The sequence below is a fragment of the Hyla sarda genome, chromosome 8 (genome assembly GCF_029499605.1).
Source record: "Hyla sarda isolate aHylSar1 chromosome 8, aHylSar1.hap1, whole genome shotgun sequence".
NCBI lineage: Eukaryota > Metazoa > Chordata > Amphibia > Anura > Hylidae > Hyla > Hyla sarda.
This window is the reverse complement of record NC_079196.1, coordinates 43,490,717-43,511,335: the sequence shown is the minus strand read 5'-3', so window position 1 is coordinate 43,511,335 and position 20,619 is coordinate 43,490,717. Positions and strand designations below refer to the sequence as shown.

The following is a 20,619-nucleotide window of genomic DNA, read 5'->3' as shown; positions in this document are numbered from 1 at the left end:
CATTACATCTGCATTCCTGGTATTGGCTGTCAGTGAGTAACTCTACACTGTGGTCCAAGAAGAACTTTTTAGGGGGTATTAATTAAAAGTTGGGTTGGTGAACGTCTTTTTACTCCATTAATTCATGTGGTGGAAACTGTGTACCTGCACCAAATTTGTTAAATAGTGCACGGCATGTGATAAATATGGTACTGATCACATTTATTTCTTCAGTACTCCTCTTTGTAGTATGATATCATTGATTGAAAAAGCTTCAAAATTAAAAACTTTGTCACAAAAAGACTTTTTGCGCCAAAGAAAAGCGCCAAAGAACAGCAAAAAAAAGGGGTAAAACGATCATTAAGACCCCAATTTGTCTCAATGCAGGAGTTCCTATGGACCCATATGTAACCCACAAGAAAATGTAATGAGCAAGACAAGGGGGGTACAGTGAAAAGTTAGGTGGGCAGCTGTTTGTGGCATCACAAGAAATAATAAGCCTTGGACTCCATGAAGATTTTGTTCTCAGCAACTAATACATTTAATGTAATTTTGTGAAAATTATACATTTCTAAAAATATCAATCATAAAAAATACTTATCTATATAATATAAACAGCACCCCCTATTAATCAAACAATTGCGCACCACTTTGTCTAAATGCTGTCAATATGTGGAAATGTTTTTTCGTATATCCATGAATGGTATTCTAGTCTACCCATCGAGAATCGTCTGCTGTCTTCCCAGTTGTCTTGTCACTAGTTGTATCCTGATTGAACATGTATTTGAAGCCATGAAGTTATTGCCATTCTACATCTTATGTATTCCCAGGTACTCAAGGGATTTCCAGAATGCCTGCAAGCGGATATTTGTCTGCATCTCAATCAGTCATTGCTACAGAATTGCAAGGCGTTCACGGGCACGAGTAAAGGATGTCTACGTGCTTTGGCTATGAAGTTTAAAACCACACATGCGCCCCCTGGAGATACTCTGGTTCACTCAGGAGACGTGCTCACGGCATTATATTTTTTGTCAAGGGGTTCTATTGAGATTCTCAAAGATGATATTGTGGTAGCAATATTAGGTAAGATCTTTTTCGTTTTTGAGTAGATCCGAATCAAAATGAACATTATTAGTAGTTTCTCTCCTATTTAGAAAAAAAGATGGCACAAAAAAAGATGGCACTCACCACGTAGTGTTGCGTATTTAAATTTATTCAGACAACATGTGTCTCGGATACAAATGCATGACGGGCCATTTCACACCGCCCAGGGTGCTTATTTGAGAGGACACGAGTATGAACCCTGGGAGGTGTAAAAATGGCCCGTTGGCCATTTTTATCTGAGACCCATGCTGTCTGAATAAATTTAAATACGCAACACTGTGTGGTGAGTGCTAACCTTCTTTCAAAAAGGGAGTGATTTTACAGTAACTATATGTGATAGAGCACCACTGGAAAGTAGCGGTTAATAGGGGATGGAGGAGTGTGACACTGTATGGGCAGTAACGCACGGTGTATATAGCGGCAGTGCCGTCTGTATTCTCCCTTTGGAGATCATTAGTTTATATGAAAGGGAAAATCCGGTACTAGACATATTATCCCCTATCCACAGGATAGGGCATAAGATGTTTGGAAGTGGGAGGTATGACTGCTGGGACTCCTCAATCTCCGGCCTGGCACTCTAGCGTTCTGATCATTTATGTTCAGAACGCCGGCTGTACTAGGCTTTGAAGCGACCCTGGTCCATACATGTCTATGGGAGAAATAGAGATACAGCGTTCGTGTATCTCCAGATCTCCCATAGAGATATATGGAGGGGACATGTTGACCACTGCTTCGCGAGGGGTTTCGGTGGCCAGACCCCCCACAATGAGACACTTATCCCCTATCCTGTGGATAGGGGATAAGATGTCTAGTGCAGTGATCTGAAATTATGGCCCTTCAAATGTTGCAAAACTTCAACTCCTTTGGCTGTCCAGGCATGCTGGGAGTTGAAGTTTTACAACATCTAGAGTGCGCAGTTTCAGACCACTGTTCTAGTACCAGAGTTTCCCCTTTACAAGATCCCCTAAAGCAGTGGTCTTCAACCCAGTACTCAAGACCAACCGACATTTTTGGTTTTCAGTTACCCTATATAAATAGAACTGGGACCAATTTAAATCCTAGACTGTCGGTCAGCCATGAGGACTAAGTTGGGAACCTGTACCCTAAGGGACCTGTCAATGTAGGGCAGACAGATTTGTTATGTGTATTTAAAAAAGTTTTGTAGATAGTGTCCATATCCAGACATCGATTTTACTTCAGTCTTCAACCTAAAACCTAAGACCTAATGGGCATTCCTAGTGACACACTGACCCCTACAATGAGCTAGAGGACATCAACACCCCATTTGGTCCATTGTTTAGTGACTCTTTCTGGTCATCCTTTGGTATTTCATATTAGATATTCTTTATAGTGTTATTATTTTACTGAATATTTTGGTATAAATGCATATAGTTTACTTACATAGGAACTGAATGAATACATGGTATACTTCCAATTCACTTTAAATGATGACGAAACATGCTGTATTTCAAATTTTTTTTAAAAGCTACTTTTTTTCACCTCAGGAAAGAATGATATCTTTGGAGAGATGGTTCACCTTTACGCCAAACCTGGAAAATCAAATGCTGATGTCCGAGCGCTGACCTATTGTGATTTGCACAAAATCCAAAGAGTTGACCTTTTGGAAGTTTTGGATATGTATCCCGAATTTTCAGATCAATTTCTCACAAATCTAGAGTTGACTTTTAATTTAAGAGATGAAAGCACAAAGGTTTGTATTGCTTGTATGTTTTCAGTGTTTTATTGTTAGCATTACTATTACATTCGTTTTAATTATATCTTATCTCATATTGGAGTTGGATCCTTGATAATGATTCTTGTTTTGCCCCAAAAAAACAAAAGGGTCTTTTACACTGGGCAATTATTGACTGATGGGCTAAGTATTTCCCAATGTAAAAGACCCAGTAATCAGTCATCGATCAGCTGATTGCTAGGATGGCTTTGCCCTAAAAATCTTATCGGGCATGGGTGTGCCCCTTTAAGGGGACCCTAACCCTCTTATCCTTGACTCCAAATGCACAGTAGACAATGGAAAAGTGGCCATGGAGAAAACAGAATTAATTATCTACCCCCCTTCTAGCCCCTCCCTGCAACCACCCACCTGATCTATCAATTTTAGTCAATGGCTCTACTATTTTCTCAGTCCCACAAGTCTGATGCCTTGGGGTCACTTTTGATTCTGTTTTGTCTTTCAAACTACACATCAAGATTCTCACCACCCCCTGCCCACTCCACCTCAAAAATATTCCTCAAATCCACTCTTTTTTCAACTTTGACTCAGCAAAACTGCTGGTAGTTGCCCCTATCATCTACAAATTTGACTGCTGCAAAATCCTTCTCTGTGGCCTTCCACTGAACCTTTTGCTGCCCTCCACTTTATCCTTAACTCTGCAGCCCACCTTATCCACCTCTCCCCTCTACCAACCCCGTCAAAGACTCTCTATTGCCCAGTAAATTCGCTTTAAGCTATTAATGATATACAAGGCCTTTATACATCTCTGACCACATCACCTGATACCGCCCCTCACATAATCTGATCCTCTAAACTTCTTAAAGTGTACCTGTCATCAACAAAAACTTTTTATATAATGTAGATAATAATATTATATGTATATTTGTAATATACATTGGTTAAAAAATGTGTATATATTTTGGTGAAAAAATGCTGTCCCTGCATCTATTGCCTGTATGTCTGTGAGGAGTCTAAATACAGGAAGTGAGGGCACGACAAGGAGGGCTCTGTGCAGGCTCCTGTCTTGCTCATCCTCATGTGTTAGCCCATAGCATGTCACAGAGCCTCAGTGTACAGAGCCCTGCTTGTCCTCAGTGTACAGAGCCCTGCTTGTCCACAGTGTACAGAGCCCTGCTTGTCCTCAGTGAACAGAGCCCTGCTTGTCCTCAGTGAACAGAGCCCTGCTTGTTGTCAGTATACAGAGCCCTTCTTGTCCTCAGTGTACAGAGCCCTGCTTGTGTCAGTGTTCAGAGCCCTACTTGTCCTTAGTGCACAGAGCCCTGCTTGTCCTCAGTGCACAGAGCCCTGCTTGTCCTCAGTGTACAGAGCCCTGCTTGTCCTCAGTGTACAGAGCCCTGCTTGTCCTCAGTGTTCAGAGCCCTACTTGTCCTTAGTGCACAGAGCCCTGCTTGTCCTCAGTGCACAGAGCCCTGCTTGTCCTCAGTGTACAGAGCCCTGCTTGCTGTCAGTGCACAGAGCCCTGCTTGTCGTCAGTGTTCAGAGCCCTACTTGTCCTTAGTGCACAGAGCCCTGCTTGTCCTCAGTGTACAGAGCCCTGCTTGTCCTCAGTGTACGGAGCACTGCTTGTCCTCAGTGTTCAGAGCCCTACTTGTCCTCAGTGCACAGAGTCCTGCTTGTCCTCAGTGTACAGAGCCCTGCTTGTCCTCAGTGCACAGAGCCCTGCTTGTCCTCAGTGTACAGAGCCCTGCTTGTCCTCAGTGTACAGAGCCCTGCTTGTCCTCAGTGTACAGAGCCCTGCTTGTCCACCCTCATTTCCTGTATTTGGACTCCTCACAGAGACCAAAAGGCAATAGCTGCAGGGACAAAAATATACATATCTTTTTACCAATGTTTATTATAAATATAATGGTATTATCTACATTATATAAAAAGGCTTTGTTGATGACAGGTACACTTTAAGACTTCCACCTATGCTCCCTCCTTGTCTGCACCTCACACAAGATTTCTCCTGCTTCCCTCAGACACTGGAACTTTCTACCTTGACAAGTCCATTTCTCACCCACCATCAAAACGTCTCTTAAGGAAGATTTTTTTAAGTATTCTAGTTTGAATTACCCCTACTGACATGAGAGGTCCCTTGATACTGGGAGGTGGATGGTCAGCTATTACAGCCCATGTACCTGGATGTCCAACAAGTCAACACTACCTTGGCCAGGGTATTTAGATACAGGGCTGAGGAAGTGACCTTAAAGGGGTACTCCCATGGAAAACTTTTTTTTTTTAAATCAACTGGTGCCAGAAAGTTAAACAGATTTGTAAATTACTTCTATTAAAAAATCTTAATCCTTCTAGTACTTTTTAGGGGCTGTATACTACAGAGGAAATGCTTTTCTTTTTGGATTTCTCTTCTGTCACGAACACAGTGCTCTCTGCTGACCTCTGCTGTCCATTTGAGGGACTGTCCAGAGCAGGAGAAAATCCCCATAGAAAACATATGCTGCTCTGGACAGTTCCTAAAATGGACAGCAGAGGTCAGCAGAGAGAAACATAGAAACATAGAATGTGTCGGCAGATAAGAACCATTTGGCCCATCTAGTCTGCCCAATAATCTGAATCCTATCAATAGTCCCTGGCCCTATCTTATATGAAGGATAGCCTTATGCTTATCCCATGCATGTTTAAATTCCTTCACTGTATTTGCAGCGACCACTTCTGCAGGAAGGCTATTCCATGCATCCACTACTCTCTCAGTAAAGTAATACTTCCTGATATTACTGCAGAAACCTTTGCCCCTCTAATTTAAAACTATGTCCTCTTGTGGTAGTTTTTTTTTTCTTTTAAATATGCTCTCCTCCTTTACAATGTTGATTCCCTTTATGTATTTAAAAGTCTCTATCATATCCCCTCTGTCTCTTCTTTCTTCCAAGCTATACATGTTAAGGTCCTTTAACCTTTCCTGGTATGTTTTATCCTGCAATCCATGTACTAGTTTAGTATCTTCTCTGAACTCTCTGTAGAGTATCTATATCCTTCTGGAGATACGGCCTCCAGTACTGCGCACAATACTCCAATTGAGGACTCACCAGTGTTCTGTACAGCGGCATGAGCACTTCTCTCTTTCTACTGCTTATACCTCTCCCTATACATCCAGGCATTTTGCTAGCGTTTCCTGCTGCTCTATTACATTGTCTTCCTACCTTTAAGTCTTCTGAAATAATTACTCCTAAATCCCTCTCCTCAGATACTGAGGTCAGGGCTGTGTCAAATAATCTATATTCTGCCTGAGGGTTTTTACGCCCAAGGTGCACTGTGGTACTGGAAGGATTAAGATTGGAAGGATTAAGATTTTTTAATAGAAGTAATTTACAAATCTGTTTAACTTTCTGGCACCAGCTGATTTAAAAAAAAAAAAAAAGTTTAAAGGGGTACTCCACTGGCCAGCGTACAGAACAACATGATGTCCGGCCATGCCCCCTCACTGCAAGTCTATCGGAGGGGGCGTGATGGCCGACCCCCGCAGCACGCACACAGCGCATGCATATAAATGTTCCGATCACTGGCCAGTGGAGTACCCCTTTCAATCTTTGTTCTGGGTGAAGGTAGGTCTAGTAATGGAGGATCAGGTTGAGCACCTTCCCCTATAGAGAATGTTTTCCAACATTTTTCCAACAATGCAAAGCCCTATTTTCCTATTCCACAATGATGCTCCGGTTGAGTGCTTTTGACGGACTGAAGTGCCCATTATGACGCATGTTACCGTACAGATATCTGTGTAATAATCCATATGTTTATGAGCTACATGCATACAATGGCTTTATTGCTATCATAACAGGCTTTTCTTAGATAAGAGAGCTTTACCTATGAGTCACTATCATTATATGTTTCCTTTACCAGGCTGCGCTCCTAAGATCACAAGCAGATTCTGACTATGACCAAGAGAACTGCAAACTTCGAAGAAGGAAATTTTCTCTTAAAGATCCAGGTACTTGTATATACTGTAGTTACTATGTGGATGCGTTTCAGGTTTAGGTCCGTTCAGGTTTAGGTCTGTTCCTATATAGATGTTATGTAATCCAGTTATCATGCAATTCCGGCTTTCTACTGATGTGCTATGACTTGGGTAGAAGTGTGAAATAGTGTGTACAAGGTCTGGCCTGGACAAAACTGCAAGCGGTTACTTGGCAGAAAAAAAACGACATGACCTATCGCCTAAGAGTTACGCAGAAATGGGAATCAATGTAAATGTTTGACAATATTTACTTGAACTTAAAGGGGTACTCCACTCTTAGACATCTTATCACCTATCCAAAGGCTAGGGGATAAGATGTCTGATCTCGGGGGTCCCGCCGCTGGGGATCCCCCGAGATCCCTGCTGTGGCACGCCAGACATCCGATTCATGGGAGCGAACTGACTGACTGGCGATGCGGGGCGGAGGCTCGTGATGTCACAGTCCTGCCCGCTCCTGACGTCATGGCCACGCCCCCTCAATGCAAGTCTATGGGAGGAGGCGTGACGATTGGGGCTTGACTGTGACATCACGAGCCTTCGGCACTGCACTCGTCGCTCTAAACTAACACTGGGTGCAGCACGGAGATCGCGGGGGTCCTTTGGATAGGGGATAAGATGTCTAGGGGCGGAGTACTCCTTTAAAATACATTCAAGAATAACAGTCCGGATCCTGCTGACTATTTTCACGGTCAGACAGCTGCTTTCGAACCAACATGGTCATCATTTGGCGGATTCATAAGAGATGTAACATTTCGCTCCTCAGAATGACTGGTCATGTCTATACTGCAGCCTGCTTTCATGGTCAAAAAATGCAGTGAAAATAATGTAGATTCTTTTTTTTGAAATTGCCCACATTTTCCCTTTAAAAGTCAGTGTTTCACTCTAACTAGGAGTCTTGAAAACTGACTGGGAATGTATGCCAAGCCAGAGATATCCCAGAAGAAAAAGATTCCCATCTGCAGGTAGCTGTTTCAGGATACTTTACCCTCATTAGTACAGACCCTGACATTCTTCTTGGGGTATTTCTGGGAACTCAACACATCCCCTATACACAGGACAGGGGATAAGTGTCCGATCACAGGTGGTTGGGGGTCTGACAGATGGGACCCCCCTTTAATCTCCTGTTACGAGGCCTGGCAACTTATCCATCCTCAGAGCGCTCCCGCCCCTACCTTGCGAAATGAGCAGTAGTCACAGCCCGCTCAGCCAATCACTTTCTCAGCCGTAAGTCCTGCTCATCTCTGAGGGTGAGGCCTGGAGCACTCCGAGGATGGATGAGTTGCCAGGCCCCATACAGGAGATCGCAAGGGGTGCTGTGGTTAGGGGGTAAGTTCTTCTAAATACTACTTTATGGAGAAATGTTACCTCTTTAGCCCCCTCACTAGCCAGCACTCTGTACTGATGAGGATCAATCATACTGACACAACTGCAGATGGGTATTCTCCTCTTCTGGGGAAATCTCTGGCTTGGCATACATTCCCAATCAGTTTCAATTACTCCAAGTGGTGTGAGAGCTGCTTTTATATTCTTTATTTCTGTTACTGAATGTCACAGCCCCATCAAATGTAAACCAAGACTGGCAGGGTGCCATCAACTAGTGGACAGGAAATTACAGGGTGAATGATTGGTGGCGGTCCATCCTCTAGGAGCCGCATCGATCCTGAAAATGAAGGGGCCACAGTTATGAGTTAGTGATGTCTTCCCTCCTAAGTTTTTGGTACACACTTCAAAACTGTTCAAAAAGTTTACCAAAACTTTGACATTTTACTAGACTGCACCTTGTCAAAGAATATTTAGTCCTTGGAATACAAATTATACAGGTTTTAGCCACATTTCTTTATCCGTTGCCTTTCTCCATACAGCGCACCAGTCCCTTGACAGGTGAAACGTGTCCACTGGTGCATAAACCAGGATGCCGGCACGTGTTGTGTCTCTTCTCGTAATCTTTTCTCTTTCTGACAGAGATGCTGAGGAAAGTGTTTAATTACCGACTCTCTGGGATCTTTTGCTGACCTTTCTCTGGCAAATATAATGAAAGGAATTTAGAGAGATTTCAGGTGGCATCACCCGTGGGGTTTTCAGTCTGCCGGTAAAAGCCAAGAATTTATATTAAGATGGAACAAAAATGGAGCACCTGGAAGTAATTACTAGCGGAACATAATTGTAGTGTACATAGTATGCACCTGTCTGACCGAGCGGGACGGGTGATATCACGGCTGGCAGGAAGCTACTTAAGTTACTTGTGATACAGGTTCTAAACCGATACAGATGTTTATGGCCTGCGTGCTCTAAAGCAATGTCCTGGCACGTGTCTAATACTCAAATGACTTCCTCTGCAGAACAGTAGCAATTTGGGTGATACTGTAGGTCAGACTATATATATATATGTGTGTGTGTGTGTGTGTGTGTGTGTGTGTGTGTGTGTGTAAAACTCAAGGTTACTGAAAATATAATAGAGTTAAATTAACCCCCTTATGCAAGGGTACAGTTATTTGTCTGAAGTCCCATGCAAGTCTATGGGACATCCGGTACATCTCCTGATTGTGTTACTCTCAGGCTGTAGAGATTTCCCAGGACTTTTAAACAGGTGCAGAGAATAGTAAGTGCGGTGGAAGATGGGATCTGAGGTCTGTATACCAGGATGGGATATGAGATAAGGATGGAGAATAGGATATGAGGACGTGATATGAGGTCGGGATATAAGGACGTTTATGAGGTCAGGATATGAGGTCGGGATATGAGGTCGGGATATGAGGTTGGTATATGAGGTTGGGATATGAGGTCGGGATATGAGGACGGGATATGAGGACGGGATATGAGCATGGCATATGAGGACGGGATATGAGGTCGGGATATGGGGACGGGATATGAGGATGGGATATGAGGATGGGATATGAGGATGGGATATGAGGTCGGGATATGAGGACGGGATATGAGGAGGAGATATGAGGACGGGATATGAGAACGGGATATGAGGTCGGGATATGAGGTTGGGATATGAGGTCGGGATATAAGGATGGATTATGAGGACAGGATATGAGGACAGGATATGAGGACAGGATATGAGGTTGGGATATGAGGTCGGGATATGAGGACGGGATATAAGGACAGGATAGGAGGTCAGAATATGAGGACAGGATATGAGGTAGGTATATAAAAACAGGATATGAGGTCAAGGTATGAGAACGGGATATGAGGACAGGAGATGAGGATTGGATATGGGGATGGGATATGAGGACAGGATATAGTTACATAGTTAGTACGGTCGAAAAAAGACATATGTCCATCAAGTTCAACCAGGGAATTAAGGGGTAGGGGTGTGGCGCGATATTGGGGAAGGGATGAGATTTTATATTTCTTCATAAGCATTAATCTTATTTTGTTCCAGGAATGTATCTAATCCTGTTTTAAAGCTGTTAATTGTTCCTGCTGTGACCAGTTCCTGAGGTAGACTGTTCCATAAGTTCACAGTTCTCATGGTAACTTGAGAACAGGATATGAGGATGGGATATGAGGTCGGGATATGAGGATGGGATATGAGGGTGGGGATATGAGGGTGGGGATAGGAGGTTGGGATATGAGGGTGGGATATGCGGTCGGGATATGAGGATGGGATATGAGGTCAGGATATGAAGGCGGGATATGAAGATGGGATATGAGGGTGGGATATGCGGTCGGGATATGAGGACGGGATATGAGGTTGGGATATGAGGATGGGCTATGAGGTCGAGATATGAGGACGGGATATGAGGACGGAATATGAGGTTGGGATATGAGGATGGGCTATGAGGTCGAGATATGAGGACGGGATATGAGGATGGGATATGAAATTGGGATATGAGGGTGGGATATGCGGTCGGATATGAGAATGGGATATGAGGTCAGGATATGAGGTCGCGATATGAGGACGGGATATACGGATGGGATATGAGGTCGGAATGGTTGCTATTCCTCTCCTTCAAGGTTTAAGTAGGAAAACCGGGCAGCGCCAAGTACGCTGCTAATGGAAATAAAGATTTTATTCCTGGTGACCTCCAGAAAACATATTTCAGTAGTTTCATAACAGGGTTGATCTTAAAGGGTTTTTCTGGGCACAATTCAGTTGTGTGGATCAGTCACTAATTTATACTGATTGCCAATCAGCTGGTTGACGCCCTCAGCTTCCTTCTACATTAGCATGGCCACTACACCATGTACTGTGTTTTCTACGTCCGGCTATGCTCTATTGTGTATGCAGGTGACGCTGCCCTGACAAACTGTAATTGGCGGGGAAGCCTATATGTCACTCTGTCAGCAGGGCTTATGTTTTTCTACCATCGACCACCTATCATGTACACACACCTACATAGCTATTAGCATATCCTATAGCTATTTTCTCAAAGCTTCTTCATCTTTTGGCATCTCCGCTGAGGAGAGTGGTCAGACGCAGTTTCTGGGGAAGACACCAGGTGCCAAAAGCAGATCCGGGGTGCCTCTTTTTAGAGCACCCTGGTACCCTAGTGTGCATGGGGAGGAGAACTACCTCCATGGTTCTCCCAGGCACCATGGCACCACTTAAGATTTGAGCAAAATGTGATTTATTTTATTTTGTTAGATGATGTTAAAAATACAAGGGAGAAAAACAGTGACATCTTAGTCATAACTGGAACAGATAACAAGTTTTAATCATACAGAATAAAAGTAGAAAATGAGTAAAAAAATGTGAATTCTAAAAATGTTCTGTTTAATGCAAATGAATATCAAGCATATGGAAGGCAGCCGCTGATATCCGCTCCCTGTTGTAGCAATATGCTGCCAAATGGTCCCGTCATATGAGCATACTGCCACCTGATGGCTGAAAGGAGAAAGTGTGGAAACTCACTAGGCAGTGTTTCCCAACCAGGGTGCCTCCAGCAGTTGCACAACTACAACTCCCAGAATGCCCGGACAGCCTTTGGCTGTCCGGGCATGCTGGGAGTTGTAGTTTTGCAATAGCTGGAGGCACCCTGGTTGGAAAACACTGCACTAGGGCAAACTTTTCACAATTACATGATCTGGTGACCCTCAATGTATACACAGGGTGAGATATATGTATACAGCACAGCAATGCGAGAGATGATGAGCATCCGGAGACATAGACATAAGGAATATGCTATCCTATCTGTATAAAAAGCATGGCTTGGGTACTCCACTGGAAAACATTATTATTATTTTTTTTTTTAAAGCAACTGGTGCCAGAAAGTTAAACAGATTTGTAAATTACATCTATTTAAAAGTCTTAATCCTTCCAGTACTTATAAGCTGCTGTATGCTCCAGAGGAAATCCTTGTCCTTAATTTCCTTTCTATCTGACCACAAGTGCTCTCTGCTGACAACTCTGTCCATGTCAGGAACTGTCCAGAGTAGGAGAGGTTTGCTATGGGGATTAGCTCCTGCTCTGGACAGTTCCTGACATGGACAGAGGTGTCAGCAGAGAGCACTGTGGTCAGACAGAAAGGAAATTCAAAAAGAAAGAAACTTCCTGTGGAGCATACAGCAGCTAATAAGTACTAGAAGGATTAAGATTTTTTAATAGAAGTAATTTACAAATCTGTTTAACTTTCTGGCACCAGTTGATAAAAAAAAAAAAAAGTTTTCCACCGGAGTACCCCTTTAAACCAACATAGTGCAGCCAGGGCAAAACAACTTTGTGTGTAAATGTGTCATAAAACAAGGGATGGTAAGTAGAAAAGTGGACCCCAAGAATTCAGAAGCTATCCAACAGCCTCCTAGTATCTTAAGGTGACCCTATATATTCAAGGAATGTACAAATAGTTGCTGCACTTTTTTAACTCTGTTTTACAGCAAATTAAATAAAAAACAAATGTTATCACTTTTTTCTCCTTCACCATTTACAAAAAAATATATATATAAAGGTGCAGAAACTTTTTGGATGTCCCTCATATCAGACCAAGGTTAGGCTGCATTCACATCTCGTTTTTACACTATGGGTGCCGGTTCCGGCTGGGGAGGGGCAAACCGGGCTCTCCCGTAGCCGTTTGACTCCGGTCAGCTCATTAAAGTGAATGGAGTTCAGCGCTGGTCCGGCTGGTGTACGGGAGAGCCCGGTTTGCCCCTCCCCCAGCCGTATCCGGCACCCGTAGTGTAAAAACGAGATGTGAATGCAGCCTAACTCAAACCTGCCAATTCTAGTGGGCCTGGTTTAAAATATTAAACCCCACCAGTCAAAGTCCGGGAAAGAAAAATCAGTCATGTTGAATTCCATCCTCTGAGCCTTTTGATCACAAGGATGACCAGCAGCCACCAGAGGTGTCTGACCTTCCCAGTTGCCCTCTACCATCTATGAACAGATGTAAATTTAGCTATTCTGAACATGCATGTGATTGGGAAGAGCTGGAAAAACAGTGGTTCCTGCGTCAGCATAAGAAGGTGTATGACCATTCTAAGGGTCTGCCGGACCCTCACCCACTGTCTAATGCATTGATCATTTTGGAGCTGAATTGGTTTCTAAGCTCAGAAAGTCGAAAAACATTCCCCATTAAATACAAATTAACATACACCTCAATCAGGGCTCATGCCCTGCAGGAATGGTTGGGAATGGAGTTCCTGCACTTTTTCCCACAGCAGGGACACTGATCCCATTAGCAGGAGTCCTGCAGGACCAGCCCTTGAGTAGTAATCTTGGGTGAATTTTTCCAGGACTTGACCCCTGACGTCAACCCTTTTGCTATCCAGTTCATGTACCTGTTCCTCAAAAATTGTGACTGTTGGCAAATGTGTACCATGTGTGTGGTCATAGTGTAGGTTGAAGGGGTACTCCGCCCCTAGACATATTATCCCCTATCCCCGCCGCACCGCAGACATCTGGTGCAAGTAGTGACCACGCCCCCTCAATGCAAGTCTGTGGGAGGGGGCGTGACAGATGTCATGCCCCCTTACATAGATTTGCATTGAGGGGGCGTGGCTGTGACATCAAGAGCAGGGCGTGACCTTGACATCAGGAGCCTCTGGCCTTGAACCCAATGCTCTAAACGAATGCTAAGTGCAGCAGGGAGATCGCGGGGATCCCCAGCAGCAGGACCCTCACGATCAGACATCTTATCCCCTATCCTTTGGATAGGGGATGTCTAGGGGTGGAGTACCCCTTTAACAGGTCAGAACTTGTGCCATTTCTAGGCTATATACATAAAACTGATAACTTCACAGTTCATCTGTTTTCCTTTGACTCTGTAGACTGCAGTAATGACAACAGCCAAGATGGTTCAAACAATTCCCTGGATAACCTCAGAAATTATTCCTATAGTAAGACAAATGCAGAAAATAAAAAAAGTGGATCGCCTTCATTGGGCTCCTCCAATGAGCAGAAGCCATTTCTTACAGAACTTGGTGGCCTTAGCTCTTCTTTCACAAAACCTTCAGCACCTCAGTTTGAAGAAGCGGTGTGCCCGTCGGCTAAGATAACCCTTACAAAGAGAAGTCTGTCTTACCGAGGTGAGAAGTATTTACATACTATATATATATATATATATATATATATATATATATATATATATATATATATATATATCATTCTGCCCAATTATCTAGGTGGTTCTCCTAATAATGGAAGGTGTATTTACCTTAGATCTGTTTTCCGTGTATATACTAACAATGTTTATAGAAATGTTCTATAATAACTCTGTGTCTGTCGAGGGCTGGAGGACCCACCAGATCCCTATTGCTACTATATACAGAATAATTGACCATGAGGTATGAATGCTCTAAGGCCATAAAGCAAAGTAGAATGAAAGAGTCTACAAATGTTTTCCTAGACATAGTGGTATGGGACTGATGATGTAACAAGGGGCTACTCTAAGCATAGTCAATTTGAGGGAGATTCATCAAAACCTGTCCAGAGGAAAAGTTGCTGAGTTGCCCATAGTAACCAATCAGATCGCTTCTTTTATTTTCCAGAGGCCTTTTAACCCCTTAAGGACGCAGGACGTAAATGTACGTCCTGGTGAGGTGGTACTTAACGCACCAGGACGTACATTTACGTCCTATGCATAACCGCGGGCATCGGAGCGATGCCCGTGTCATGCACGGCTGATCCCGGCTGCTGATCGCAGCCAGGGACCCGCCGGCAATGGCCGACGCCCGCGATCTCGCGGGCGTCCGCCATTAACCCCTCAGGTGCCGGGATCAATACAGATCCCGGCATCTGCGGCAGTTCGCGATTAAAATGAACGATCGGATCGCCCGCAGCGCTGCTGCGGGGATCCGATCATTCATAACGCCGCACGGAGGTCCCCTCACCTTCCTCCGTGCGGCTCCCGGCGTCTCCTGCTCTGGTCTGTGATCGAGCAGACCAGAGCAGGAGATGACCGATAATACTGATCTGTTCTATGTCCTATACATAGAACAGATCAGTATTAGCAATCATGGTATTGCTATGAATAGTCCCCTATGGGGACTATTCAAGTGTAAAAAAAAATGTAAAAAAATGTAAAAGTAAAAGTAAAAAAAAAGTGAAAAATCCCCTCCCCCAATAAAAAAGTAAAACGTCCGTTTTTTCCTATTTTACCCCCAAAAAGCGTAAAAAACATTTTTTATAGACATATTTGGTATCGCCGCGTGCGTAAATGTCCGAACTATTAAAATAAAATGTTAATGATCCCGTACGGTGAACGGCGTGAACGAAAAAAAATTTTAAAAGTCCAAAATTCCTACTTTTTTAATACATTTTATTTTAAAAAAAATTATAAAAAATGTATTAAAAGTTTTTTATATACAAATGTGGTATCAAAAAAAAGTACAGATCATGGCGCAAAAAATGAGCCCCCATACCGCCGCTTATACGGAAAAATAAAAAAGTTATAGGTCATCAAAATAAAGGGATTATAAACGTACTAATTTGGTTAAAAAGTTTGTGATTTTTTTTAAGCGCAACAATAATATAAAAGTATATAATAATGGGTATCATTTTAATCGTATTGACCCTCAGAATAAAGAACAAATGTAATTTTTACCAGAAATTGTACGGCGTGAAAACAAAACCTTCCAAAATTAGCAAAATTGCGTTTTTCGTTTTAATTTCCCCACAAAAATAGTGTTTTTTGGTTGCGCCATACATTTTATGATATAATGAGTGATGTCATTACAAAGGACAACTGGTCGCGCAAAAAACAAGCCCTCATACTAGTCTGTGGATGAAAATATAAAAGAGTTATGATTTTTAGAAGGCGAGGAGGAAAAAATGAAAACGTAAAAATTAAATTGTCTGAGTCCTTAAGGCCAAAATGGGCTGAGTCCTTAAGGGGTTAAAAAATGAAAGAAGCAATCTGATTGGTTGCTATGGGCAACTCAGCAACTTTTCCTCTACATAGGTTTTGATAAATCTCCTCCAATGTGTATGTCCAGAAAGCTATTTTGATCTAAAACTTTATCATCTTAAAGGAAGTGGGCCTTCAGAAGATTACCTGTCTATAAATCAAGTATTTTTATACCAAATGGCCACTAACCTTTCAACTATTCAATTTTCATTTCATATGTGTGCACATAGGGAGGAACACTATTTCTGGTCATTAAATAACTTTTACATGTCATTTCCCCCCTCATTTCTGCTCTGCAGGCTCCATGTCTAATTTATAGTGAGTGGGTAGAGACTAGCTATTATAATGTTTCCTATACACTGTGCACACACAGAAGAGGAGATCCTGCTCCCCTGTATTTCTAAAGCACACCCTCTGAAGCATTAGCAGCATCGAGGACCCATAAAGGGGTACTCCGGTGGCAAACTTTTTTTTTTTTTTTAAATCAACTGGTGCCAGAAAGTTAAACAGGTTTGTAAATTACTTCTATTAAAAAAAAAAAATCTTAATCCTTCCAGTACTTATTAGTGGCTGTATACTACAGAGGAAATTCTTTTCTTTTTGGATTTCTTTTCTGTCATGACCACAGTGCTCTCTACTAACACCTCTGTCCATTTTAGGAACTGTCCAGAGCAGAAGAAAATCCCCATAGCAAACATATGCTGCTCTGGACAGTCCCTAAAATGGACAGAGGTGTCAGCATAGACCACTGTGGTGGTGACAGAAAGGAAATCCCCCCCAAAAAAATGAAAAGAAAAAGAATTTCCTCTGTAGTATACAGCCGCTAATAAGTACTAGAAGGATTAAGAATTTTAAATAGAAGTTATTTACAAATCTGTTTAACTTTCTGGCACCAGTTGATTGAAAGAAAAAAAAAAGTTTTCCACCGGAGTACCCCTTTGAGAACAGTACTGAGCAGTTTAAGCTGTGAATCAATCAGAGCGGTGAAATATAACACTTATAGCAGTGTTTCTGTCTCTGTCCCAGTCGACAGCTCTAGTCTTCCCCACCCCCTCCATAAATGTAACTTGACACTGTAGTGACCTAGTCCGTTTCAATGGTTGTTTTTAGCAGTTTTTAAACAGTTTAGAAGAAGGAAGAGAAGGGTATATATATACAGTATGTGTATATATATATATATATATATATATATATATATATATGTGTGTGTGTTTTTGTACAAAGGTTTATAGACGACATTCCCAGGAAAGGGGGCAGGTTTTGGGGGGCAGGACCAGCTTTCTTTCTTTTCCTTTTTATCTCACTCCTTTTTCTGAACTTGCGTTGTATGACTTTTCCAAGTGAAAGATTTCTTTCCACGGACTTATTTAGGATGAAGCTTTGTGTCCCTGCAGCCATAGCAACTCTTACCAAGGCAACTCACTGCAGATTTTAGTCTGTGCTAAATTTAGAAAGTCTGCAGAAAAAAGTCTGCACTTTCATCAAGTCTGTGCCTGATCCAAATCTGTCTGTTTTGGAATACGTGGAATGTTTTATTTAGGTTTTTTTCTTTCTTAAATTGTTCTTACTTAACCGATACAGTTGGACAGAAGATATAACTACAAAACCTGATAATATCCAGATTACCCGATAAAACTCAACACACGGCCACTGTTATTGAAAAACAATGAGGATTTATTTTTGGTGTCATGGCAAATTGTATGCTTCTAGTCTAATGTTATCGATTGCTTTGTATAGTAGAGGAATCCAATTACAGCAAGGCTCAAGGTTGTTATCAGATTTGTAATTATTTTCTTCCTTCAGAAGCTTCGGAGCACAATGAGAAAACTGTTTCTTATTGGTAAAAAAATAAAATGTGTCCCCCGTGACATGATAACGGCGCGCTCAGGGAATCGTATAATAAGCGATGAACACATAATTATTGTTATCAAGTCTAGACATATAGATCGGAGGCGAGGAGAGCCTCCTCCTTGTTTCATCAAACAATTCCTGGAAAATATGTCATACAAAAGATAGAAACTGCATCAGACGGATAATATGCCACTTACTGTAGATACATGAGAGTATCTATGGAATATTTTTATGAAAATTGATACATATGTTGCTTCTATGTCACCTAAAAATATAGGATAGCTAAATGAACCCTAACACCTTATGCCAGGGTGAGGTTTTTGTCTAAAGTCACATGTAAGTCAATGGGACTTTGGTACCTTACTCCACAAGCTCCGCTCTGCATCTTCAGCTTGCAAGCCACGCCCCTCCCACAAACCACGCCCCTCCCACAAACCACTCTCCTTCTATTTCCGGAACTTTTTTACTTTAAAAACTAATTTTTTGCCTGTTACACCACTTCACAGGTCCTTCATCCACATCTTCATCTGTTCATAACAGCTCAGCCTCACCTTACTCCACAAGTTCTGCATCTCCAGATGAACGTGTCAGTCCAGCTTGTAATTAATGCACCATCCTACGAGCCCTGCCCCTTGTATTTACAGCCTACAATTTCTTTATCACATTTTAGACCCACCTGAGGTTGGGATAGGATGACGGGATATGAGGATGGAATATGAAGTCGACCACACATCTCATATCTCATCCCATATCCTGCCCTCATAAGCCGACCTCGTATCCTTGACTCTATGTTAAGATATGGTCAAAATATTTAGGACTAACAGAGTACCCAGCATTGTAGGAGAGGAAAAACAACACTGACGCTATTGTTCTCAAATGCCATCCTCACATGCTAACCTCATTTCCCGATCTCATATCCTGTTCTCATCCCATTCAAATATACCAACTTCATATCCCATCCTCATATCCCATCCTCATATCCCGACCTCATATCCTGACCTCATATCCCGACCTCATATCCCGACCTCATATCCCGTCTTCATATCCCGACATCATATCCCGACATCATATCCCGACATCATATCCCGTCCTCATATCTCGTCCTCCTATCCCGTCCTCATATCCCATCCTCATATGCCGTTCTCATATCCCGTCGTCATATCCCGACCTCATATCCCGTCCTCATATCCCGACCTCATATCCCGTCCTCATATCCCGACCTCATATCCTGACCTCATATCCCGACCTCATATCCCGACCTCATATCCCGTCTTCATATCCCGACATCATATCCCGACATCATATCCCGACATCATATCCCATCCTCATATCTCGTCCTCCTATCCCGTCCTCATATCCCATCCTCATATGCCGTTCTCATATCCCGTCGTCATATCCCGACCTCATATCCCGTCCTCATATCCCGACCTCATATCCCGTCCTCATATCCCGACCTCATATCCCGTCCTCATATCCCGACCTCATATCCTGTCCTCCTATCCCGACCTCATATCCCGACCTCATATCCCGTCCTCATATCCCGTCCTCATATCTCGTCCTCATATCTCGTCCTCATATCCCGTCCTCATATCCCATCCTCATATCCCGACCTCATATCCTGTCCTCATATCCCGTCCTCATATCCCGTTCTCATATCCCGTCCATATATCCCGTCCTCATATCCCGTCCTCATATCCTGACCTCATATCCCGACCTCATATCCCGTCCTCATATCCCGACCTCATATCCTGTCCTCCTATCCCGACCTCATATCCCGTGCTTATATCCCGTCCTCATATCCAGTCCTTATATCCTAACCTCATATCCCATCCTCATATTCCTACCTCATATCCTGTCCTTAGGTGGGACTGAGCTGTTATGAAGAGATTGTAGGCCAAAAATTGAAAAGGGTGTGGCTTGTGGGAGGGACAGTGGCTTTAACCGGACCAACATATTTACCTGGAGATGGAGGTGGGGCTGAGCTGAAATACAGGGAGTGTGATTGAAGGATCTGTGATGTCTGTGTATCCGACAAAAATGGTGCTTTTGGCCTAGAGCCAAAACAAAAAAGGACTGAAAATTGAAAGGTTGTGGTTTGTAGGAAGGGTATGGCTTGCAGGAGGGGTGTGGCTTGCAGGAGGGGTGTGGCTTACAGGAGAGGTGTGGCTTGCAGGAGAGTTGTGGCTTGCAGGAGAGGTGTGGCTTGCAGGAGAGTTGTGGCTTGCAGGAGGGGTGTGGCTTGCAGGAGAGGTGTGGCTTGCAGGAGAGGTGTGGCTTGCAGGAGAGGTGTGGCTTGCATGCTGGACAGATTCATCAGGAGATGCAGAGTGGAGTTTGTGGAGTAAGGTAGTCCTTATAGACTTGTATGGGACTTAAGACAATAACCTCTCCCCACGCAATTAAGGGTGGCTCAGGGTTAATTTAATTATCCTATATTTAAAATTGACATATAAGTAACATGTGGCCAAGTTTCTATAAAATACCTCCGGCCATTTGGAAGTTGTGCTGGAACATATATACATACATGTATACACACATCAGGGAGATTTATCAAAACCTGTGCAGAGGTAAAGTTGCTGAGTTGCCCATAGCAACCAATCAGATCGCTTCTTTCATTTTTGAAAAGGCCTCTGAAAAATGAAAGAAACGATCTGATTGGTTGCTATGGGCAACTCAGCAACTTTTCCTCTGGA

General features: G+C 42.9%; 1 protein-coding gene across 5 annotated transcripts in view; it reads left to right on the top strand.

The window, feature by feature from the left end:
• The window catches only part of KCNH7 (potassium voltage-gated channel subfamily H member 7), a 467,074-nt gene that overhangs the window by 425,162 nt on the left and 21,293 nt on the right, over positions 1–20,619 (top strand). For 4 of the 5 annotated variants that reach the window (XM_056533460.1, XM_056533456.1, XM_056533461.1 and 1 more), the window contains 4 exons: positions 810–1,062; positions 2,589–2,794; positions 6,671–6,758; positions 13,998–14,255. In XM_056533460.1, the coding sequence (XP_056389435.1) occupies positions 810–1,062; positions 2,589–2,794; positions 6,671–6,758; positions 13,998–14,255 (805 nt within the window). The remainder of the gene's footprint in view (positions 1–809; positions 1,063–2,588; positions 2,795–6,670; positions 6,759–13,997; positions 14,256–20,619) is intronic. The other variant, XM_056533458.1, reaches the window with a different exon arrangement.